General features: G+C 51.5%; 2 protein-coding genes and 1 non-coding gene across 4 annotated transcripts in view; all 3 read right to left on the bottom strand.

Annotated features, from left to right (window-relative positions):
* Nucleotides 1-25,270, bottom strand: part of CAPN5 (calpain 5) — a 137,269-nt gene that overhangs the window by 37,672 nt on the left and 74,327 nt on the right. For both annotated transcript variants that reach the window (XM_048840187.2, XM_048840197.2), the window contains one exon: nucleotides 23,770-23,901. In XM_048840187.2, the coding sequence (XP_048696144.2) occupies nucleotides 23,770-23,901 (132 nt within the window). The remainder of the gene's footprint in view (nucleotides 1-23,769; nucleotides 23,902-25,270) is intronic.
* Nucleotides 8,778-11,656, bottom strand: OMP (olfactory marker protein). Its single transcript, XM_048840211.2, has 2 exons — nucleotides 10,077-11,656; nucleotides 8,778-9,493 (listed from the first exon to the last, which is right to left on the bottom strand). The coding sequence occupies exon 1, from the start codon at nucleotides 11,588-11,590 to the stop codon at nucleotides 11,111-11,113; it is 480 nt and encodes a 159-aa protein (XP_048696168.1). The 5' UTR covers nucleotides 11,591-11,656; the 3' UTR covers nucleotides 8,778-9,493; nucleotides 10,077-11,110.
* Nucleotides 15,359-15,522, bottom strand: LOC125630716 (U1 spliceosomal RNA). The gene has a single exon (XR_007354767.2). It is a non-coding gene; the product is annotated as a U1 spliceosomal RNA (small nuclear RNA).

Here is a 25,270-nt window from a genome sequence, read left to right as displayed (position 1 = left end):
TGCCAGCATAGCTCGCTGCAGTACCACGTCCTGCCTAATTTCCATAAACTCCTTTCAAAAGCCAGCTCGCTCCCTGAAGTGGTTCTCATCAATAGACTGAACAGAGAGAGCCCTGAGAATGAGGGATTTGAGATTTCCAGGAACAGTTTGTGTCAATGAAGACATCTGCGCTCCTTCTGGGAAGCTGCCAGCAACGGAGTATACAGCACTCAAACCCACCTCCCCATCGATTCGCTCCTGACTGCAGATCACACTAATTAACCATCATATTGGGTCATTGTGTTAATCAACTCACTTTTCATGCAGGCCTGTGAGTCATTAAACCATTTCTTACAGGTGACTTCCCAGCCAGAGTTTAAAGCAGCCATGCCCAGCAGGAGACCTGCCCGTAGTCCAAGAGCTGCCGAGAAATCTCAGGAGCCCAACATCTCCACTGACAGCCCTTTACTCTGAAAGGCTGGTGAAAATGGCCAGCACCACAGACGTCAACAGGAGCAGCGTCAGAGCTGCAGAGATCAGCTCCTCGCAGCCTCACCAACGTGCCTCCGCACTGCCCTTAGCTAAGTCTCCCCAGCCAGTTCGGTCCTCGGTCTCACTGCATGGATTCCCGAGTGGTTAGCGAGGTGGATCCTAGGCTGACACCACCAACTCCAACACCAACACCCAGGGCCCAGAACCACTGTTAAGTGATGAGGGCTGTTGCCCACAACTGACTTGGGCTGGGCTTGACCTGAGATACAGGCTCTGAACCACAGAGAACAGTGCTTAGCTGGACAGAAGCTCGAGCACTGTGGTGTCCCCTAGAGGCTCCAATCAAGATCCCCCTTGTGCTAGGTGCTGTACATACACACAGTGGGAGACAGACCCTGCCCTAAAGAGCGGATACGATGAAGGATGGGAGGGGAAACTGAGGCACAGAGAGGTGATGTGACTTGCCCAAAGTCACACAGGAAGCCTGTGGCAGAGCAGGGAGAAAAACTTAGATCTCCTAAGTCTCCGCCCAATGCCTTAGAGCGCCAGCTCATGCCTCCTCTCAGAGCAGCACCAGCAATGAACCTAGAAGTAGTTTGTGGGTTACACCTTCCACAGAAGGGGTGCTGCAATGTGCCATTATAATAATGAAAATACCAATCCCATATATAGGGCTTCTGATCCATAGATTTCAAAGCACTTTACAAAGAAGGTCAGCACCACTGTCCCCATATGTAGATGGAGAAACTGAGGCACAGGGCGGTGACATGTCCTATCCAAGACCACCCAGCAGGCCAGTGGCAGAGATGGACTAGCACCCAGCTCAACCAAGTCCCAGGCCAGTGCTCTTCTCATTAGGCCACACTGCCTTCCTCTCTTCCAGACGATAAGTGGGTGCTCCCATAGCCCCAATTCCTCAGGAGGAACAGAGGCCCAAACCAAAGTTAAGGATCACTCGCGACAGGATACACTGAGCTATAGTAGATTCACTCTGAGCAACTCTAGCCTGTAATCACAAAGCTTCAAGGAGCTGACTTCAATTTCACTTTGCTGTAGAGAATCCCCAGGAGTTCCTCTGGCAAACACCAAATGAAGGCAGAAACAACACCAGAAATGACTAGTTGTGGTCACGGAAAAGGGCAAAAAGAAAAGGAGGACTTGTGGCACCTTAGAGACTAACCAATTTATTTGAGCATAAGCTTTCGTGAGATACATGCATCCGATGAAGTGAGCTGTAGCTCATGAAAGCTCATGCTCAAATAAATTGGTTAGTCTCTAAGGTGCCACAAGTCCTCCTTTTCTTTTTGCGAATTCAGACTAGCACGGCTGCTACTCTGAAACCTGGAAAAGGGCAAAGTCATTCAATATCACCTTGAAAGCCCTTTAGCAACCAATCAGACAGAAACAGAGGGTGAGAGGGGAAATTGACACACAGCTAATGAAGCTACAGCTAAGTAGGGTCAGAAACACAGCGATATTTGCACCATTAGCTGCCATGGGTGCAAGAGGGACAAGTACTAATGAGGGCACAGCAGCCGTAATTTAAGCATCAAACAGATTAAGATGGGGGAACAGCCACAGGAACTGTAAATGGAGCCACTGCCTTCACTCCTTTTAAGCCTTGATTCAGAAAAGCGTCCCTATTAAGGACCGCATTCATAGATTCATAGATATTTAGGTCAGAAGGGACCATTATGATCATCTAGTCTGACTTCCTGCACAACGCAGGCCACAAAATTTTACCCACCAACTCCTGCAAAAAACCTCACACCCATATCTGTGCTATTGAAGTCCTCAAATCGTAGTTTAAAGACTTCAAGGAGCAGAGAATCCTCCAGCAAGTGACCCGTGCCTCATGCTACAGAGGAAGGCGAAAAACCTCCAGGGCCTCTTCCAATCTGCCCTGGAGGAAAATTCCTTCCCAACTCCAAATATGGCGATCAGCTAAACCCTGAGCATATGGGCAAGATTCATCAGCCAGATACTACAGAAAATTCTTTCCTGGGTAACTCGGATCTCACCCCATCTAATAGCCCATCACAGGCCATTGGGCCTATTTACCATGAATATTTAATTAACAAAACCATGTTATCCCATCATACCATCTCCTCCATAAACTTATCGAGTTTAATCTTAAAGCCAGATAGATCTTTTGCCCCCACGGCTTCCCTTGGAAGGCTATTCCAAAACTTCACTCCTCTGATGGTTAGAAACCTTCATCTAATTTCTACTCTAAATTTCCTGGTGGCCAGTTTATATCCATTTGTTCTTGTGTCCACATTGGTACCGAGCTTAAATAATTCTTCTCCCTCTCCGGTATTTATCCCTCTGATATATTTATAAAGAGCAATCATATCTCCCCTCAACCTTCTTTTAGTTAGGCTAAACAAGCCAAGCTCCTCGAGTCTCCTTTCATAAGACAAGTTTTCCATTCCTCGGATCAAATCCTAGTAGCCCTTCTCTGTACCTGTTCCAGTTTGAATTCATCCTTCTTAAACATGGGAGACCAGAACTGCACACAGTATTCCAGGTGAGGTCTCACCAGTGCCTTGTAAAACGGTACTAAAACCTCCTTATCCCTACTGGAAATACCTCTCCTGATGCATCCCAAGACCGCATTAGCTTTTTTCACTGCCATATCACATTGGCAGCTCATAGTCATCCTATGATCAACCAATACTCCAAGGTCCTTTTCCTCCTCTGTTACTTCTAATTGATGCGTCCCTAGCTTATAACTAAAATTCTTGTTATTAATCCCTAAATGCGTGACCTTACACTTCTCACTATTAAATTTCATCCTATTACTATTACTCCAGTGTACAAGGTCATCCAGATCCTCCTGTAGAATATCCCTGTCCTTCTCTAAATTGGCAATACCTCCCAGCTTTGTATCATCCACAAACTTTATTAGCACACTCCCACTTTTTGTGCCAAGGTCAGTAATAAAAAGATTAAATAAGATTGGTCCCAAAACCGATTCAAACATGTCCATAAAGTTAAGCAAGTCCTGAAGTGTCTTCCTGAACTGGGGCCTTAAAACCTCTCTCTGTCCTAATACCACAGATTATTCCCAGCTGGTACTGGGCAGGAAAGCAGCCAGCTGAGACTTCTGCTTTTTGGCTAATTCCAGTTCTAGTGTCTCTTCATCCTCCTCTTCACCCAATCCTTGCTTGCCTCTTTCCTGTCTCTCCCCTTTCCACCTGATGCTTCCTGTCTGACACGGAGAGCATAAGCTGTCTTCAGAAGACTGTCTTCTTTGTTACCTGTCTATACACACCTAGCAGAATGGAGTCCTGATCTCTTTAGAAAAGCTGGACGAGCAAAAGTCCATGGGGGCCGGATGCGCTGCATCCGAGAGTGCTAAAGGAGTTGGCGGATGTGATTGCAGAGCCATTGGCCATTATCTTTGAAAACTCATGGCGATCGGGGGAAGTTCCGGACGACTGGAAAAAGGCTAATGTAGTGTCCATCTTTAAAAAAGGGAAGGAGGAGGATCCGGGGAACTACAGGCCAGTCAGCCTCACCTCAGTCCCTGGAAAAATTATGGAGCAGTTCCTCAAGGAATCAATTCTGAAGCACTTAGAGGAGAGAAAAGTGATCAGGAACAGTCAGCATGGATTCACCAAGGGCAAGTCATGCCTGATTAATCTAATTGCCTTCTATGATGAGATAACTGGCTCTGTGGATGAGGGGAAAGCCGGGGACGTGTTGTTCCTTGACTTTAGCAAAGCTTTTGACACGGTCTCCCACAGTATTCTTGCCAGCAAGTTAAAGTAGTATGGGCTGGATGAATGGACTATAAGGTGGACAGAAAGTTGGCTAGATTGTAGGGCTCAACGGGTAGTGATCAATGGCTCCATGTCTAGTTGGCAGCTGGTATCAAGTGGAGTGCCCCAAGGGTCGGTCCTTGGGCCAGTTTTGTTCAATATCTTTATAAATGATCTTGAGGATGGTGTGGATTGCACCCTCAGCAAGTTTGCAGATGACACTAAACTGGGAGGAGTGGTAGATACGCTGGAGGGTAGAGATAGGATACAGAGGGCCCTAGACAAATTACACGATTGGGCCAAAAGAAATCTGATGAGGTTCAACAAGGACAAGTGCAGAGTCCTGCACTTAGGACGGAAGAACCCCATGCACCGCTATAGACTAGGGACCGAATGGCTCGGCAGCAGTTCGGCAGAAAAGGACCTAGGGGTTACAGTGGACGAGAAGCTGGATATGAGTCAACAGTGTGCCCTTGTTGCCAAGAAGGCCAATGGCATTTTGGGATATATATGTAGGGGCATTGCCAGCAGATCGAGGGACGTGATTGTTCCCCTCTATTCGACATTGGTGAGGCCTCATCTTGAGTACTGTGTCCAGTTTTGGGCCCCACACTACAAGAAGGATGTGGAAAAATTGGAAAGAGTCCAGCAGAGGGCAATAAAAATGATTAGGAGACTGGAACACATGACTTATGAGGAAAGGCTGAGGGAACTGGGATTGTTTAGTCTGTGGAAGAGAAGAATGAGGGGGGATTGATAGCTGCTTTCAACTACCTGAAAGGGGGCTCCCGAGAGGATGGATCTAGACTGTTCTCAGTGGTAGCTGATGACAGAACAAGGAGTAATGGTCTCAAGTTGCAGTGGGGGAGGTTTAGGTTGGATATTAGGAAAAACTTTTTCACTAGGAGGGCGGTGAAGCACTGGAATGCGTTACCTAGGGAGGTGGTGGAATCTCCTTCCTTTGAGGTTTTTAAGGTCAGGCTTGACAAAGCCCTGGCTGGGATGATTTAGTTGGGGATTGGTCCTGCTTTGAGCAGGGGGTTGGACTAGATGACCTCCTGAGGTCCCTTCCAACCCTGATATTCTATGATTCTATGACAGAGGTTCCTAGCTACTACTATAATAGCTATACTAAAGAAGAAGTTTGGAGGGAAAAATGTTTTAATTATTTTTAAAAGATTAATAATAGTGAATATAGATTAGAAAATGTGACCATTCCTCATGCAGGACAGCAAATCTAAAGGTCACTGTGGAGAGGGCTTCGTCATGGTCGACAAGGGGCTGAGATTTCTGACTGGAGATGGGCTCCTAGTTTAGCTCATTACTTACATACAGGGGAGTAGTGAAATAGTGCCTTGTTGACCGGTATTGTCTCATTGTTTCCTTGTTCCCCCCATCTGTTGACATTTGCCTTATTCTTAGACTGTCAGCTTTTTGGGGCAGGGGCTGTCTCTGTGTTCTGTGTTTGTACAGCACCTGGCACAATGGAGTTCTGGTCCATGATTGGGGCTCCTAGGCGCTACAATAATAAAAATAAATAATAATAATACGAACAAGGCTGAGAAAAGCTAGCAGGCTGAACTGTGACCCAATATGTCTACTTGTTGTGCTGGGGGAATGGAGATTGGGTGAAGTGGAGCTGTTGGGAAAGCTGGGTGTGTATGGGGGTGTGATGGGGCACCTGTCCCACTCTGGGCTCTACGGGGTTAATAGAGCCCTCGGGAGGCTGCACAGAAGGCAGCCAATCAGAGAGGGGCTACAAGGAGCAGCCAATCAGGGCTTGGCTGGCCCATATAAGAAGGGTTGCAGCTTCAGTCACTCCCTGGAGCTTGAGAATGGAGGAGAACTGGCTGCTTTGCAGGCTAAAGGCAGCAAGCACCCTGGACAGAGCAGTGCTGTAGGCAGACACCAAAGGAGCTAAAGGCAGCTCCTGGGGGGCTGCAGGGATTTGCTGGCTTAGGCCCTGAGGTAAGGGGCAAAGAGGGTGCTGGGGCCGTGAGGAAGTGGCCCAGGGAAATCTACTGAGGAGTTGGAGAGGGCGCTGCAAGTAGCAGCTATCTACAGGGTCCCTAGGCTGGGACCTGGAGTAGTGGACTGGCCTGGATTCCCTCCTGCCCGCTGTCCCCACTTGCCATTGAGGAGTGGCTGGACTAAGGGACTGCGACATTCCCCCAGAAAGGGGGAGCACAGAGTGCGGTGCAGCCAGAAGGCTGTGTCACGAAGAGGATGCTGCGGTCCTAGGAGTGACCTGGGTCTCAGGAGCAGATGTGGTGGTGGCAAGATGCCACCAGAAGAGGGCGCACTGGCTAGCAAAGCTGATCCCAGGACAGCCAGCAGGGGGCACCGCAGTGGTGAGTCCCACCCCGTCACAGGAGGACAGAGGGGAGAACGGTGCGATGATCAGAGGTGGGGGGAGGAGGGATTGTTGGGGTAAATCAGTGTTATGCAGACAGCGAGGGAAGCCCAGCACTTCTGTGCCAAGGCATTTCCACTTGAAGTAGCACAATGGGGATCCCTTCCTTATCTCCTCAGTGCATCGAGGAAGTAGGGGCGTCGGTGGCTCTTGACGTGTCAATGCCTGGTTGGTTCGTATGGCGCTGCGCCAAGGCGTTTGGTGCAGGGCCCCTGGCCTTCCCTCTGCTCCAGGCTCCTTGCCCAGCCACAGACCCTCCCCCCGCTTCTCCAGCCTCACCCACACACAAGCCTGTTTCCCCACTGTGCCCCGCTAACCTTGTCACTGCCCCCACTTGCTGTGCCCCCCATCCCTGCTCATCCCCCTCTCCACAGAGTCCCATCTCTCCCCACAACCCACCTCCATGCACCCAGCTGCCCGGTTTTGCCTCCACGGTCTCTGTGTGCGATGTTATCAGAATAAGCACCGGCATTTGACGCATGGCGTTCATGGGGACTGGAGCTATTCAGCCAGAGAAAGCTACCGAAATAAGGCAAACTTTCAAAAAGGAGCATTTTAAAACGTTGCCTCTTGCAAGCACCGGTAGCTACTTCACTAACAAAACAGCACAGATTGTGATGCCAAACCTGGAGCCTAACTTCATTCATTAAAGCGCAGCTCAGAGGGATTTCAGAGCAAATCCCAGGAGAACCAGAACCATGGAGTCGCTACAAACACCTCCATGATCTGCAGACCACCGGGTTTCTACTTCCTTAGTAACCAGGGCAGCTAGCCCTGGTTCATCCTGACAGAGGCGTGGACACATGGCCACCACCCCGCTCACCATTTACTTTGTGCGTTGTAGACATGTTTAGCCAGCCCTCCTGGCTCGCTGTGTCATACACCAGCCCAGAATGCAAGCCACTCCATGGGATAGCCCCCTGGAATTCCCAGGAGGCACTGCTCCAAGCACAGGGTGGCAGGTATGTGCACACAGCTCAGTGACAGCGGAGAAGGCCCAGCCCAGGCCATATTTGCTGCAAGAGGGTCAAGTGAGAGAGTCACACAATGGTCACAAAAGCACAGTGGTGTATGTAGTGCGGGCAGGGCTGCACGGCGTTTGTACATTGTGAAGTGATTTGATTTATCTCATAGCCCACAAGAATCCCATGGGAGGACACAACATGGTGGGTACACACCACTGATCCACCAGGTCCCATTCATGCCCTTGTAACATCTCTTCCTAACCACGACTTTGGAACAACCACGAGAAGAGACAGCCCCAGAGAATCCACCCCAGGTTTTCCATTGAGCCCAGGGCAGGCTGGGACAGGACTGTGGGAATGAGTGGGTGCTGTGGGAGCTCATCTCTGTGCCTCGATTCAAGGAGCCCCCAGACTCCAAGGACGCAACACTCAGTGTGGGGGGGGATGACTGACAAAGGGCTCCAACGAAGGAAAGCAGAGGCACAATAACCACACAGCTCCGAGTCTGATTTTCAGGAGAGCTTGGGGAATTGTTTTTTTTTTTTAAAACAGTAAATGCCAATTAAGAAACGAGGCATCTGTGACTGGGAAGAATGGTCCTGTGGGGGGGAGAACTCAGAGACATCATTTCCTTAACAGGAGGCAAAGAGTGGGGTTCTCTCTGGGGACCTCCCCGACTCCCAAGGAGGGAGACCCAAGCTGTGCCTGTCATGAGACCTACATACAAACCAGGTGAAGCCCATCTCTGTGCAGAAAGGCTGGTGCATCACTTAAGCCATTTTCTGAGGATAAAGGAGCGCTCAGGACTTTCTGCTCACCCCTGTGCAGAAGGTCAGTTTCAGTAATGAGGCCAGACCCTCGGCTACTGTACGCTGGTACTGCTCCAGGGGCATGGAGGTTGGCTAATGTCCCTTCCCCCCAAACGGTGATGTCGATCTGAGATACACCGAGGAATCAGAACATTCTCTCTCTCACCCAACAGCTACATGAGCAGTTAAATATCCAGCTCCACAGCTCACTCCAGGAATGAAGTTATTTCATTTTACAGATCTTAAGCTCTTCAGTGTGTGTGGGGGGGGAGGGGGGGAGGGGGGGGGGAGGAAGACACCTAAAAATGGGGTGAAGATGTGTGGGTTCTCCTTTATTGTGTGTAAAACCAGGGCATTTTAGGTCAGAGGGAGACACATCCAACCTCATTCCTTAAGGGCTTTTATTTTCCACTGCACACAAATACATACCCAGCAGGATAAGCGCAGCATGAACTCGACACAGGCGGTGAGACACAAACAATGAATTACTGTTCAAGTGTCCTGACGACTCATAACAGCGATTTCGGTAATGGCTAGTGCTGGGACAGTCTGATTGGCCCATGTGGCATTTCAGGCCAGGAGCCAAACTCTGCTCTGGGATGTGTGGGGGTGGTTTCGGTGGAAGGTTCCTGTTAAAATACCAGAGCAAAATCTGGCCCAAAGTTGCTACGTTTTGTGACAAAAGGGAATAGGAAAAACTGCTATTCCTGATCACCCGGTGCCTCGTTTTCTTCAGGCAACGGCTCTAAACAGAGACAGAGAGAGCCAAACAAATAAAAGTGACAGCACAGAAGAATGCACCGGCCATGTTGTTGTTTTCTCCTGAAAAGACCCACGCCCCTCTGGTACCACAGGCAAGGGAGCTGTCTTCTGCACGTGTCTGACGCTATCTCACCAGCTTGCGTGACCCTCAGGCACATCTGCCTGCCTTCCGGCCCCACTCCCTTGCTGCGCACGTCGTGGCTGCCACTCCAGCTGCTTCCACGGTCGCCTTGCAGTTCAGAGCCTCTCTTTGGCAAAGAAATGAGCTTTCCCCATCCCCTGCACAGGGAAGCTTGTATATATCAGCTATAAAAATAAGGATGAACTTTGGGTAAGATCAAAGCATGAGAACTGAGCTGAGGTGGGTTTGTTTTTCATGCAATGACATAATATATACCCCGGAACAACTCTTAGTGCTTTGTCCTGCAAACACGCTCAGGTGTAATCCTGTTCAGGACGATGGGACAAAGAGTAGCATGTACTTAGCATTTCCACAGCACTTTTCAGTGGTGGTTCTTAAACTGCTTTACAAAAGAGGGTCCATATCATCACCTCTTTCACAGAGGGGAAACTAAGGCACGGAGCAGTTCAGTGACTTGCCCAAGTTCACACACCAACCCGCATAATGGTAGTGCTGTGAAGAGAACCCAGGTCTCCAGCTTCCACCCACATAGCCTATACACCAGACCATGGTGCATGTGACGACACCCCCTACAAAGCTCTATGCCTGGCAGGAAGCGTTAGCAGTATCAGTCCCTTAGGTGGTAAGCTCTTTGGTGCAAGGGAAGTTTCTTATTCTACCACTTGTAAAGCACTAGGCAAGCTTACAGCCCTAGGTAAATAACTAATAACCAATATATTTCTATGTGAGCTTGGAGAGATCACACACCTGTACTGTACTCTACAAAGGAAGAACACTGCAGAAGACCCACATCTGGCTCAGAGCTACACAGGGTTAAACTCTTCTCAGAAACCTTTGCTCTGCCCCTATAACTTTCTTAGCTCGGCACACTGCAGCAGATTGATCTTCCAACTGTTTTCAATACATAACATCCTCAGGCAGCACATTGTCACCGAGTTCAATTTGTACCACAGCAAGGCAAATGCACCGTGAGAGTTACTCTCTGTGCACTAGGGAACAGATGAGCTGCTGACGTTAACATGGGTCCAAAGCCTGAAGTCCTCACTGGGGTTTGACCAGCAGGCCTGAAATTTGCAAAAGTGGCCATTGATTTCCGATGCATTAGGTGAGGGCGTGAGGGGCACCCCGAGACTCCCTGGGGCATGATCTTCAGAGGTACTGAGCTCCACAGATCCAGCTGAGGTCAACGTGAGCTGCAGACGTTCAGCTCCTCTGAAAACAAGTCTCTGGAAAGCTGGGTATCCAAAGTCACCTGACACGTTTGAAAATGATGGCCTTGAGACTGGAGCTCAGAGCGCTGGTCTGCGTCACCTTCCTTACTCCACACGACGACATGCAGTAGAGATCCTTAATATTTCCACGAGACCTTTAACTTCTATGTAAGGCAGTCGGTCAGGTTTGATCAGGGCAGGCCCACAGCTTTCAAGTCAGCTCGTCCCCATCTCAGCAGGCTGCCAGTCAAACAGCTCACCTTGCACAGCTGAATTAACTGCATGCAATACTGCATTCCAGGTTACTAAAGCAACCGTCCTCTCCATCCAGCCAGCCACAAGACACAACCTGCTGGGGAAAGTCTCCCGGCACAGTGGGGAGCAGCCGGGGCAGCGTTATAGTCACCTGCCTATTCTCAAACCATGACTGCCGGCTGCGAATCAACACGGCACATTTTTTGTCATGCTGTCCCTTTAAAAGAAATGACCAATCACTGAATCGAAGCGAAGAGACGGAAACATGAAGAGGTTGGGGGCAAGAGGTGTGGGATCTGCCCCGGATGGGATCGATCAGGCTTTGAACACTACAGAGCACTTGAGGTGGGCTGGGTCGAGGCCATCGGTGAAGGAGAGGAGGAAGTACATCACCTTGCGGATCTTGGCCAGCTCCATCAGCCTCTCCCCGAACTCCTGGGCATCCGCCTCGTTACACTCCACTTCCTTGGTCCCTGGCTGCTTCCAGAAGATGCCCACTGGCTCCAGCAGCTGCCTGTTCATGAGGTTGGTGAGGTCGGGCGTCCAGTGCTGGGAGGTGCCCATCACCGTCACCTTCCCCGCTTTCTCCATCTGGATCTTCCAGCGCAGGAAGTACAGATTGTGCTGCTGGACGAAATCCACCCTGTAGATGTACTCGTTGGGCCGCAGCAGCTTCTCGCCATCCTGCGGCCGCTCGTTCCTCTGCTGGAGACTCTGTGCCCGCAGCCGCATGCACTTGGTGAGCTGGACGTCCTGGACGAAGGGGAACTCAAGCTCCGACGCGTGGCCAGCCATCGCCTCTGCCTCTCTCCTCCCCGGCTCAGTTCTCAGCACTGTTTGACTCTCCAACAGGCCATCCTAGGAAAATGCAAATCCGAAGCCAATCGGCCCTCCCTCCCCGGTCCCAGCGGTGCTAGGCAACCTGGGTCAATGACGCAAAGTGCCCTCAGGGTTTCCTCTGGGTGCCCTCTTGTCTCATTTGCAGATGAAGAACAGATCCTGCCACTGTACAATAATCTATAGGGACGGGATCTCTGATGTCAGCCTCCCTGACAACCTCCTTGACAACCGCTCCCATGCAAGCCAGAGCACAGTTGTTTGTATTTAAATGAGGCCACCAAGTTACAGCACTGGGCAGCAGGACACACAGGGACATAGCTCCACGGGCCACCTGCTCTCTCAGAGATACCATCTTAGGGGCCAGGCTGTGCCCAGCCGCTGCAGAGGCAGATGGCCACAGGGAACCTCTCTGCAAGGATCCCGTCCTGAGCACAAAGGCTACTTCCTGCTAGCCCCACCTAAGGGGGCAGAGGAAGTGGCTCTGCCCAGAGGCATGATGGTACTGAAGGGGTCTAGCGGTGGGGTGGGCAGACTCCCCCTTACAGCTGCTGTGGAGGTCTTGAAGGCAGTGGCTCCCTGTGAGAGGTAAAACCTGCCAGGGCCCCTGCTAGGGTGGGACAACTCAGAACCATCCCACAACATTGAGCAATGGCTAAAAGCTACAACTGGGCTGGAAGTATTTACATCCACAGTTCTAGAAGTAGCATGGGATAGGCCTGATTTCCATGGGTCTGTCCTGCCACCTTGGAGGACAATCATGGGGTCCTGCATTTAGATGATCCGAGCGTGTGTGTGTAATGGTTGCAGCACTGGACTGGGGGTCAGGACTCCTGGGTTCTTCTATTCCCAGCTCTGCCGCTGACTCACTGTGGCCTCTGCTTATAGGGGTGTTGTGGGACTTAACGTTTGGAAATTACTTTGGGAGCATGAAATAAAAGGTGCTGTATAAACATGAGGTATAGTTATTATCCTAGGACAACACAGCACCAGGCTGCACTGTTGCATCAACTCGCAACAGCCCAGCAGGGACACACAGCCACGCAACGTCATCCCTCGAGGGCATGATTTCACGGGGTAACCAGTGTGTCGCCCTACAGGACACACATGTGCTCAGGTCATGTCCTGAAGCAACGGGCTCCTGAAAAGGTATCGAGAGCTCAGCTCAGTGCAAAAAGCGACAGAGGCCAGGAACTCCATCAGAGTCATTTTACTGTGAATGCCGGGGATTGACCTGCCTGCCCCTATTTCTCAAGCTTGGGGAGATCAGCACCGAGGTTGCTAACGGCTGCACAGAGGGACAGGGTGATAGCACCATAGCAGGGAACAAGTGAGGTCTAATAATAGCCCCACGCCTTCCCGCTGTCCTAGGCTTGTTTACTGGCTCACAAGCACCTTTAGGAACAACTTTCCATCCTGCCCAGGGGCTTTAAAGTTAAACATATTCAGTGACCGTTCAGTAGCTGAGCTCCCGGTGCTAGTCACAGGGACCTAGCGGGGCATGTTCTGAACGGCAATGGATCTTTTACCTACTAACCCGTCAGTCCAACACGCGTGGGAAGGCCAGGAGGACTGGAGCAGCCACGCTAGTACACAGGGTGGAGGAGGGGTTCCCCTGCAGGACTTTGAAATGTTGGCAAAGCTTAAAAATCCAAGCAACGTTTAAACTACGCAGCAGAGGCAGAGGGAGAGTGCAGCCCATTTCTGCAGCCACGTGGCCTGAACCCACGGCTCTTTGCCCACAGGCCCCTGCCCATGAGAGAGTGGTTTGCATCACTTGCCTCTAGCTCGGGAAGTGAGGCGGGGCCGAATCCTGTGGTCATTACACAGTCAGAACTTCCATGAAGTCAAGTTCTGCTCTCAGCTACCTATGTGGATGCAACCTTCATGAGTCTGGATTACCACTCCTGGGGATATGGCAGCTGGGGAGAGGATTCGGAGGGCAGAGATTCCACAGCATCCCCTCGTGGAGTTTTAACTTGGATTATTCCACTGGGGCGCCGGATTTGCCCCCAATTCTTCCTCATGGCACGGCCAGTGGTTCTTAGCCCAGACGCCGGGGAGCCCAGTACCAGCTCTGGGATCCCTGGCTCCTCAGCACAGCTTCATTGGAGCCACTCTACCAAGGTTTTCCCCAGCGGCATCTGCCCCTGAACATACTCCCTTGGAAGGCACAGACAGAATCAACAGAAGAGTGAATGTAGCCACAGGCTGATGTTTCCGATGTAGCCACCCGCCCGCCCGCCCCCCACCAGGCTCTGGGAGGCAGGAGCGGTGGGGAGGCACTTTTGGGAGCCCTGCAGTCCCAGAGTGGCCCGGGGGATTAGCGGGGGGCCGGCAGCAACCCGCTCCGCTTCCCTCGCCCCGTCCCCAGCCCTGTCGCTCGGGGGAGGGGGCTTGGGGGAAGGGATCCCCCCCGCACTCACCGGCAGCGGTGGAAGCGGAGCAGCCTGGCCCCGGCCTGCTCCGCTCCGCCAGCTCCCAGCCGCGGCGTTCCGCTTCCCGCCGCAGGCGAGTGCGGGACCTTTCCCCAACCCCCCCACCCCAGCGACACGGCTGGGGCCCGGGCAAGGAAAGCGGAGCGGGCTGGGGCCGCGTCGCTCTGCTTCCCGCTGCCGGTGAGTGCGGAGTGTGTCCTTTCCCCAACCTCCCTGCAGTCACCGGCGGTGGAAGCGGAGCGCCGCGGCTGGGAGGTGGCAGAGTGGAGCGGGCTGGGGCCGCCTTGCTCCGCCTCCCGCTGCTGCCAGCGAGTGCCTGTCAGGGGGCGGGGGGTGCTGATAGGGGTCGGAGCAGTCAGGGGACAGGGAGCAGGAGGGTTGGGTAGGGGGTAGGATCCTGGGGGTGATTAGGGACAAGGGTCTCTGGAGGGGGCGGTCAGGGAACAAGGAATGGGGGGGCCAAAGCAAGTTTGATATAACCTATAACGCGGTGAGATTTTTTGTCTCCCGAGGACCGCGTTATATTGGGGTAGAGGCAGTGGTGAGCTGGAGCTGGTTCACACCAGTTCGCTAGAACCAGTTGTGAAATTTAGAAGCCCTTTTAGAACCGGTTGTTCCACGAGGGCCTTCTAAATTTAACTGGCCAAAAGTGGCGCCTTAGGCGCCGACTCCTTGGGTGCTCCGGGGCTGGAGCACCCAAGGGGAAAATTTGGTGGGAGCAATGTAGCTTCGCGGGGGCCCCTGTGGCATGGGGCTCCAGACAATTGTCCTGCTCGCTACCCCCTAATGCCGTCCCTGGCTTTTATATGCAGAAAACCAGTTATTGTGGCACAGGTGGGCCGTGGAGTTTTTCTAGCACGCCTTAAGTCTGTCGGACAATAGCTTAACTAAGCTAACTGAGCCCTAAGGCCTAAAGACTTAACATAAGCAACTAACCAGGAAGTGACCGTCTATCATAAGGTGCCACAAGACAGCAGTGATCCTGTATCACAGATGTCACCAGTCAGAATGCTCCATTCAGTGCTGCTGAACTGCTGACAGGTAATCACAAGACAACAGTTTGTACCAGCTTTGGATATTTTATGGTAGGAGCATCAGCAGACGTTCAGCCACAAAATAATGCCACAGTAACTAACTAACGCACATGCTACTAAGCTTGAAGTTAATGGCCTAGTAACTTATGGGAGAAGAGCCCCCCAATATTAGTAGGGTGAGGCAGGGTGGTGTGACAGGGTCAGGACAGATAGCTACAGGAGAGTTTTGTTTTGTTTTGTTTTGTTTTGTTTCCCAGGGGACAGCACGAATGCAGTCCCCCACTACCACAAATTATGCAGTCGAGTTTCCCGCAGTTGGGGAAATTGCAGGGGTCAGCACACCTGCAGTGCAATGGATGAGCCTCACCCTGGGAAAACCGCCTTCATGATTCTGGTATCTCCCCTGCCAGGTAAGTATTAGAAGGCAGATATATTAGCCCCAGATTAAGCAGGTCCATTTTCCCAGGGTAAGGTAATGGGGCAGTTCCAGAACAAGAAGGAACTTGCTGGAACAAATGCAGGCAGGCAGGCTAATTGGGACACCTGGAGCCAATTAAGAAGCTGCTAGAATCAATTAGGGCAGGCTCGCTAATCAGGGCACCTGAGTTTAAAAAGGACCTCACTTCAGTTTGTGGTGTGCGTGCGAGGAGCTGGGAGCAAGAGGCACTAGGAGCTGAGAGTGAGAAGGCGTACTGCTGGAGGACTGAGGAGTACAAGCATTATCAGACACCAGGAGGATGGTCCTATGATGAGGTACAGAAGGTGTTGGGAGGAGGCCATGGGGAAGTAGCCCAGGGAGTTGTAGCTGTCATGGAGCTGTTCCAGGAGGCACTCTAGACAGCGCAGTCCACAGGGCCCTGGGCTGGAACCCGGAGTAGAGGGCGGGCCTGGGTTCCCCCCAAACCTCCTGACTCCTGATCAGACACAGGAGGAGTCGACCTGGACTGAGGGTTCCACCAAAGGGGAAGGTCTCTGGGCTGTTCCCCAACACACATGATGGATTAGCAGAGACTGCGGGGATTGTTCTTCTTCCTTTTTCCCATGTTGGCCAGTGATGAGGTTAGCTGAGTGAACGGCAGGTTTGAGCCACTAGCAGAAGCAGCCAAACTCAAAGCTGCCGTGAACCTCTGAGGTAAGCAAATCTGCCAATAAGCACAGGACCCACCAGGGCAGAAGAGGAACTTTGTCACAGTAGATAAGGAAAAGCGGCTGAAATCTCTATTGCATATGCATGAGGTATAGGGGGCGTTAGCGTAACCCATTATAAAAGTGGGTATGTAGTGGGGTGGTCACTCCATTCAGGCCCTGAAGGGGTTAAAAGCAGCCCTGGAGAGGGCTGCAGCTAGGAAAAGCTAGGCTGATTGGGGGAAGCAGCCACAGCTGTGGCCAGCTCAATCAGGGCCCAGCTGGCCCATATAAGAGGGCTGGGGGCCAGGAGTTGAGGGAGTCTCACTCTAGCCCTGGAGTGGGAAGGGCTAACTGCCTGGGAGCAAGGTACCTGAACCAGAGCAGTGCTGGGGAAGGGCAAAGGGAGCTGGGGAGCTCGAGCCTGGTAAATCCCCAGACTGCAGGCCTTGTTGAAGGCCTACCAAAGGTACTGGGGCAGCCAAAGGATAGGCAAAGGCAGCAGGTCCTAACCCCTTGACAATGATGACTGGCCATAACAGACTGCAGTCAGCCCCAGTGAGCGGGGGCCAACGTTCCCTCTAATTTTTGACAGGCCGTGTGCGCAAAAAATTTCTTCTGTGCAAATTTTTGTGCACGCAGTGTTTCACTGCGTGCGTGGGGTTTAGGATCTGTGTGTACATGCACACAGCTTAGAGGGAACAGTGGCGGGGGCTAGATGAGGACTGGCAGTAGCCACTGAGACAAGGTGGGGATAGAGGGTTGGGGGTTCCCCTGGGAGGGGAAACCCAGAGTAAGGGGGGTACTGCTGGGGCACCAGGGTCCCGGAGGGATATGGGGCCAGCGGCAGGTGAGCCACCAGCCTGCAGAGGGCGCTCCGGAGCTGGTGAAGAGCTAATTCCCAAGACGACCAGCAGGAGACGCCGCACCGGTGAGTCGTCACATCGCTACAGGGTACTTGGCCAATGAACCCCAGGGAGATTTCTGGGAACCCACCGGGCCAAGGACCACTTGTGGGTTATTCACTTACTGCAGGGCTCCCTGCTAAGGCTGATGTGAGTTTCTGAGCGCTGGATTACCTCGGGCTGCTCTCCTAGGTGACAGTGTTTGTGATTAGCTAATTGTGCCAATACAACCCTGACAAATTCAGGTGGCCTTCCCAAAGAGCAAATGTCACTCCCGCATGCGCAGAGAGCCTCACTCTCAAACAAACTGCCAGGCTGTGGCCAATCTGGAGGCAACCCCCATCAGGTTAAACTGGAAATGCTAAATAACACCCGACCCATGGGTCAGGCAACACTGCAGGGCTTCCGGAGAAGATGTGCATCCTACACCTCCAGCCCGCACTGATTCTCCTCATGATGCCTGCAGCCTGCCCCAGGCCAGCTGCAGATTCCTGACCTGCAAAGAGGGGGCTCTCTGAGGTCTAAGGAGAGTGGGACAGGCCCCCTAGGTGCCCCTACTAGTGATCTGGCCCCACGGGCTTTAGCGTGAGTTTTGCCTGCGTATGAGCTGTAGGGTAGAAGTCATTGTGATGGAGAGAAATGCAGCATTCCTTGCTCTAGACAGAAAGACACTGGGAGAGTTACAGACAGGACCTCCAAACTGTATGATCTAAAGTCCTGGTCCGAGCAAACTGCCCCATTGTCATCTCTCCCACTACCACAGGTGCTGTGGGAGGTCACTGAGGTACTGAATGCTCATCATGGCAGCCTTCCGACGAGTTGAGGCAGCAGGCGATGTGCCCAGTACACAGCCCAGGGAAGACCAAAGGCTGCTGCCTGCCCTAGCCACTGCAGTGCCATATCCGCTGCTAGGAGGAAACCCAGGGGGATGTCTGGCACTTTGCCCATGACGCACGTGAACCCCCAAGGCAGATCAGCATGAGTCGGAAGCTGCTTCCCAATTACATCCATAACAGGCCTCTCAGGTGGCTGGGATAAGGGCTGCGAGGAAGGGGAAAACATGAAAAGCCAGTCTCCTGGGACATGTACAGTGTCACTCAGAGGAATTTGGAGGAATTTGTCCCCAGCTTTGCCCTGGTGGAAAAACACCAGCTAATGCTCTTGTCAAAGCCAGGTAAAATATAGAAGCATTTGGTCCTATGTCAAATATAGCCCTGGACACCCTGGACCACAGTGGTGTAGAGGTTAAAAAAAAAAAGTGGATGAACTAACCTAACCTAAACTCCATAATCCTCAAATGAGAAGTGGGTTTACCCTCAACTACACTACTGCTGGGCCCAGTTCTGATCTCACTCTGGTGTTAGTCAATGGAGTCACATCACTGTAAATGCAGAACCTGGCCCAAGATCCCTTCCCCATTCTTTCAGTGAGCTTTATCGGCTAGGTTAACCTATTTCCTCTTATCCGAGAGTCTGAATCAGAGGCTGGTCTCTTTCTAAACCAAAGAAGGGAAGAGCCTGAAGAAGCCTGGGCTGTGCTTTCCTTTCTGATATTTGCACTCATGTATTTATTAATCAGTTAGAAACAGATTCTGCTACTGAAGTATACAGGAACAGTATCCCTTTTTAATGGCCTGTGAACCCTCTAGTGGCGCTCACTGCGTTTTATATTTTAGAAGCAGTTAGAAGCCAATCTGAATGTATGTAGCTAGGCCTGGCATGGTTGTGTATATTAAACAAACACTATTACTGGGGATCCACCTGAACTTGTGTGGTTTGTTCACATTGTTATCGCTGTGGAAAGAGCTGAAGACACAACCATTCCCTTTATCCATGCTGAACGGCACCTTGTAGCCGCGCTGATTTCAATAGAAGCCTGGAGTTTCAGCATAAGTAAGGGGGGCTGATCACAGCCCTTGACGTGTGTGCATTGCGATGAAGATCTTGATCCCTTTGGAAGTACTAAACGAGAACGATCTTTACTCGTAGAGAAGGAACAAATTGCAATAGTTGGATCCCAGTTTGGAGTCTGATCTGACCTGTCTCAAAGTTTGGGTGGTGTTACGATTCAGGGTTTGGGTCAGGCCATGCAGGAGGCAGATTATGGTGGTCAGACCTGGGTGTGGACAGGAAACTGCCCCAAGGTTGGGGGGGCAGGGATTAGATGCAGTGTTTCAGTTTGGACCCATCTGAATTTCTCATTTAAAAGTCACGTGCTACCTGGCCTGGTACCTCTGTAGTTAGTGCTCTGTGCTGCCGTGAAAGACCCAAATTACTAAGCCAGTTTACAGATGGGGAAACTAAGGCACAGAAAAGTGAATTGATTTGCCTGAAGTCACACAGCAGGCCAGGCACAGGGCCAGCTCCAGGCACCAGCGAAGGAAGCAGGTGCCTGGGGCGGCCAATAGAGAGGGCCGGCACTCTGTCCGTGATTGGGGCGGCACGTCCGCATCTTCGGCGGCAATTTGGCAGCGGATCCATCTCTCCCTCTTCAGCGGCAATTCGGCGGCGGGCCCTGCTTCTTTTTTTCTTTGCTGCTTGGGGTGGCAAAAACACTGGAGCCGGCCCTGGCCAGGCAGAGCTAGTTTTAAAACGCAGCTCTTCTACTCCTCTATCAAGCTGCAGCACCTTCCTCCCTCCCCTCACCTTCACAGCCAGTTCCTCTGGCCAGGGCTGTTTGAGCTGCAAGCCTGGGATGTGCCTCTTGCCGCGGTTTGGAGTCAGAGGGTGCTGACAGCTCCACGCAGCAGGCCCAACTGTAAAAAGATGCTGCCAGGGGGCAGAGAAGGAAAAGCACCATGGGTCTCCAGAACCTCTCTCCCAATACTGGGACCGACGCCAAGGCAAGCTGGCCCCTTGACTCAAAGGACCAAAGGACTTTAGAGCTCTCATGAAAATTATTTTGGCAAGGACCCCTCGTATAACAACTCATGGCTTGGGTTAGCATCTCTATTTATGGAGTGTCCCACTGAGCCCTCAGCAAATGTTTGATCTGTTCCCTTTTCTATTCTAATACTCTACAGTGGGAGTGGCCGACCTGGGACTCCAGAGCCCCCTGCGGCTCTTCAGAAGTTAATACGCGGCTCCTTGGATAGGCACCGACTCTGGGGCTGGAGCTACAGGCGTCAACGTTCTAACGTGCCGGGGAGTGCTCACGGCTCAACCCCTGGCTCTGCCACAGGCCCTGCCCCCACTCCACCCCTTCCCGCCCCCTCCCCTGAGCCTGCAGTGCCCTTGCTTCCTCCCTCCACCCAGAGCCTTCTGCACCCCACAAAACAGCTGATCAGGAGGTGAGGAGAGTGGGGGGAGTCACTGATCGGTGGGGCTGCCGGTGGGTGGGAAGCGCTGGGAGTAGGACGGGGAGCTGATGGGGGGCTGCTGACATATTACTGGGGCTCTTTGGTACATTGGTAAATTCTGGCTCCTTCTCAGGCTCAGGTTGGCCACCCCTGCACTAAAGTACGGGTCTAAACAATACAGCTTCAATTGACAGTAGTAAACAAGGCACACATTTTTAACAGTGGGGGTGATTAACCATTGGAGCAAACTACCAAGGGAAGGGGTGGATTCCCCATCTCTTGATGTCTTCAGATCAAGACTAGATGTCTTTCTGGAAGATCTGCTTATTCAGACGCAAGTTACTGGGCTCCATACATGACTGGCTGGATGAAACACTTTGCCCTGTGCTATACAGGTCAGCCTAATCTAATGCTCCCTTCTGGCCTTAAAAATCTATGAATCAGTAGCAATGCTGCACTGTGCTCTTGGCCGGTGCTGTACAATGCTGCTGCATTTTCCAGATTACTAGAAAGAGGAGTGGTGGGAGAAGATTCTAGCCTTTGCCCCAGATCTGAACACAACTCCTCTTAAAAAAACAAAAAAAGAAAGGAAGGGGGGGGGATGGAAAAAAAGGATACAACAGGCAGGAAGGAGCCCCTGAGAATTACGGCTTGGAAAATCATGAACAAACAGAACAGAATTGCCAGGGGAGAAACAGCCATGAGAGAGGCAAGCAGAAATAATTAGCTCTCTAATGGTCACCACTTCTGCTAGATTGGAGGCTCTTAGGGCAGGGCCGGAAGCAAATGGTGAGTGGCGAACACAATTTGTATATTGCATTTAATAGCCTCAAAGTTTAAAAAAAGTCCCATCTTACATCACACAGACAGAATCCCTGAGAGGCAGTGAACTGTCACTGCAATGAGGGGGAAAGCGTAGAAAAGCCTCATTGATTACCCAGAGAGTGACTGGGTCTGTTAGAGAGCCAGAGCTCCCACTGAGGGGAAGCAGGGATGCTTTAAGAAATAAACATCCCCAATATGGAGCTTTAATCCACTGGATGGTTAGGGTCACAGCCCACAGGCATAGGGAGGTTTGATTAGGCTAACCAGGCTTTAAAAGCTAAATATCAGAGTCGTACAGCTTCTTGGTTACTAGCTGCACAAAAGGGAAGACAGGAACATTGCAGCTTATTCACCTGCAACATGGGGCCTGATCCAAAGATCCCGAAGAGGCTGATGGGAATATTTGACTTCAATGGGCACTGGATGAGGCCCTTAGATAGCACAGCAATGCAGAGTGCAGCAGCATAGGGCTTCCTGAAGGCAACACAGCTAATGAGCTTCTTAGCACAACCAGCCCTCCTGTAATCAGTGGCAGACTACTGCACGGGCCAACGGGGCTGGTGCCCAGGGGCCCTAGCCAATTTAGGGCCCCCAGAAAAATCCTCCCCCTCCACGGCCCCAGGGCTAGAGGAGCTCTCGCTTCCTGCCAGGGCCCTGGGACCACATTGAGGGCACAGAGCTTCTCCAGTCTCAGGGCCACAGTGGGGAGGCAGGGCCTGGAAAAGAGCGAACGGGGGTGTGGGGCCACGGGTAAGGGGTGGAATGGGTGGGGCCATGGGTAGGGCCTCAGGGGAAGGGGCGGAATGGGGTGGGCCGTGGGCACAACAGGGTGGGGCCGTGGGCAGGGCCACAGGGGAAGGGGCGGAATGGGGAGAACAGGGGTGAGACCTCAGGCTGAAGGGGTGGGGCAGGACCATGGTTCTGGTGCTGGGGCCGCCCCACTTGCTCCGGCCCAGGGCCCCAGGAGACCTTAATCCGTCTCTGCCTGTAATACAGGAACTAGCTCAGATAAGAATAATCAAAACTCATGTGCCAGGGTGTAAATCACACACAACCACAAAGGGCCCATGCTACGTAGCTGCTTGCATTCCTTGAACCAACCAGCCTACAGTCAGTCTGGGGCCCCCAGTTAGCTTCTTGATTGAAGCTCAAGATTTGAGACCAGATCCTCAACTGATGTATATCAACATCACTCTGTTGGCATCGATTAATGATCTGGCCCTCAGTGTATAGCCTGCCCCAAGTTTCTCTTCCAGGCAACTTTACAGGACAGGAGATGCAGAGAAAGGAACGTGCCCAGAGATGATGTGAGCACGTGTTTTGGAGATGGCAGAGGCTGCAGAACTGTGGATAGAGGGGACACATTATTTTCTATAAGTTTTGTAGTTTTTAAAAGCCATTAGATGCCTCACTCCCTCCATCATAGCATTCCTGTTATACCATTTTTCTCATATTAATGTAACTGCCTCTCACGAAATTCCACCTTGTGCTTGCCACCGCGGTCCCTCTGCCACCCAGCAGCAGCAACCCATCCCGCCCACAGAGCAGGGGCTGCTTTCGCAAACAGTGCTGCAAGGTGGGAATATTCTACAGGAGCGGCAGGAATGCATTGCATTACAGCACACGGAGACAAGGGGAAGGCAGGCATTACTGTCTGACACCTCGAGAGGGCACCACTGGCTGCCTACTGCCGCTAGCATCTGGGAAAGCCTTCTGTAAGCTGCATTTACACCGCACTTTTGTCGGTGAAACTTGTGTCAGTTGGGGGGGTTCCACTCCCCGACCACCAGAAGTTTTACCAACAAAAGTGCTAGTGTAGACCAAGCCTAAGTCAAGCTTCAGCCCTGATTTACCTTCCTCTCACATATCCTTTGTAGATGCTCAAATATAGCAACAGGCGATTGTGTAACGTTAACCATACTGTGGGTTAGATTCCCATCTTCCCCAACCCAGCTCCAGGCCATGGGGTGCCTGACAACAACTCAGGGGACAGAATCCCCATATGTAATTAAAACGGTCATGAGAACCTCTGCATTCTGCCCAGGGCCACAGGGTCTGAGCTGCGTTAATTCAGATATTACAGAGATGGGTGCAATTTAAATAACAAGAGAGAGATTAGATATAAACAAAGATGGGGCCAAATCAAACCTCTGGATCCAAACATCCTGAAATTTGGTGTGCGTAAAATCTGGATCCTAAATGTACAACCTGAGCTTGTTCTGGTGTTAATTCATTAAAACAAAGAAAGGGCCAAAATCCTCAGGTGATGTAAACACCGATTTACACTAGTTAAGCATCTGACCCAAAGAATCAGATCTGGTGTGGTGACACAGAGATCAGTGGAGTCACTTCTGATTTACACCAATTTAAGTGTGAGGAGAATCAGGCCTGTATAATTGTAAACCGTTTTCTAACAGGAGACATTATTCAGGAGACGACCTGTTAACTTCCTGAACACGGTGACACCAAAGCTTTGCACAGGTGCCTTCACCAAGCGCAAGGACTTCCCTACCTTCTGCCACAGAGATTCCCGGGAAGCCAGAGAGGAGCAGGCTGCTACGAACCAGCAGTTCCCAACATGGCCCTGGTGCAAGTCATGGGAACTGATTCCATCCACAAAGAGATAGGGGTCGTCACAGATCTCCTAGAGGAAGAGAGAGAAAAAAACCCACAAAAGGTGAATGGGAAGCAGGGTTAGGCTTGAGAATTGGGATTACCCTTGTCTTCACTAATGGCATGGCGTACCCCTCCCCCAGCGTGCATGCACACACTCCCTCCCTCCCTCCCTAATTTAGCAAGGTATCCGAGCCCACGTGTGACTTGCTCATGAGCAGCCCCAATACTTTTACAAGACAACTCATGCGCTTGAGGACCACGCGGGATCAGGGCCATCCCCAGGTGCAACTGAGAGCAGAAACTGCTCCTTGGTGCCAAGCACCACCACCTGGGGGCTGCTCGAGCTGAAAGGGCCAAACCATTTACAACACACCTTTTGCAGAAAGCGTGTTAGATCTGCAGCGAAACAAGGCAGACTCTAGTCTCTTGTCTACAACACATGTACGGCATTGTGCTTGGCACAGCAGAGCCCTTATCTCAGCTGGGCCCTCTAGCTGCCACTGTGATACAAAGAATACAAAGAAATGATTCTGTACCTGTTAGTAATGGGTGCAGCTGAACCAGGATTACTAGACCATTAATGGGAGAAATGCTAAAAAGCCACAGAGCAGACAAGGTCTAACAGACTTCAGTGCTCGGAAGGGGCTTTCCCTGCTATTCGGATGCATTCCACTGATCCTAACTGCACCCTTTTCTCCTGCCTTGCTCTTTGCGCTCTTCAGATAAATGGATTGTATCCCTCTGCTCCTAACCTCAGGCTTCACATAGCCGAGTGGCAAATATTTTCCTCTTTTAGCCTTTCTTAACTAGTCAACCCCTCCAGCTCCTTCCTGGCTTTGGCTAGTATTATTATTGGTTATTATTTGTATTGCAGTGGCACCCAAGAGCCTGTCATGGACAGGGACCGCTTTGGTTTCGGCACAACTCCCCCCATCTTTCTATTTTTTGACATCTTCCCGGTAATGCAATATGCCAGCCATGGTCTTGCCACCGCCCAACAGGAGCAGCCTGCCCCAGATTTATAGAATTAAAGGCCATCTAGTCTGACCTCCTACGTAACAAAAAGCCAGGGGACCTCACCCAGTGATTTCTACATCAAGTCCCTAACTTGTGGTTGAGCTAGAGCACATCTTTCAGAGAGATCTCCAGTCTTCACTTAAGGAGTTCAACTGATGGCGAATCCACCACGTTGCTAGGTAAACTGCTCCTATGGTTCATCCCCTTACGGTTCAAAATAGTGTGCCTCATTTCTAGTCTGAATTTGTCTAGCTTCAGTTTCCAATGGCTGGCTCTCTCTCCTGCTAGATTAAAGAGTCTTCTACCATCAGAAATCAAGCCATTTGTTTAACTCTCAGTTAGAGCAGTCAATAAACCTCTATTTAATTTCCATGGCTGTT

This window comes from Caretta caretta, chromosome 1 (genome assembly GCF_965140235.1).
Source record: "Caretta caretta isolate rCarCar2 chromosome 1, rCarCar1.hap1, whole genome shotgun sequence".
Taxonomy (NCBI): Eukaryota; Metazoa; Chordata; order Testudines; family Cheloniidae; genus Caretta; species Caretta caretta.
The sequence above is the reverse complement of the archived record's forward strand: the minus strand, read 5'-3'. Positions and strand labels throughout refer to the sequence as shown.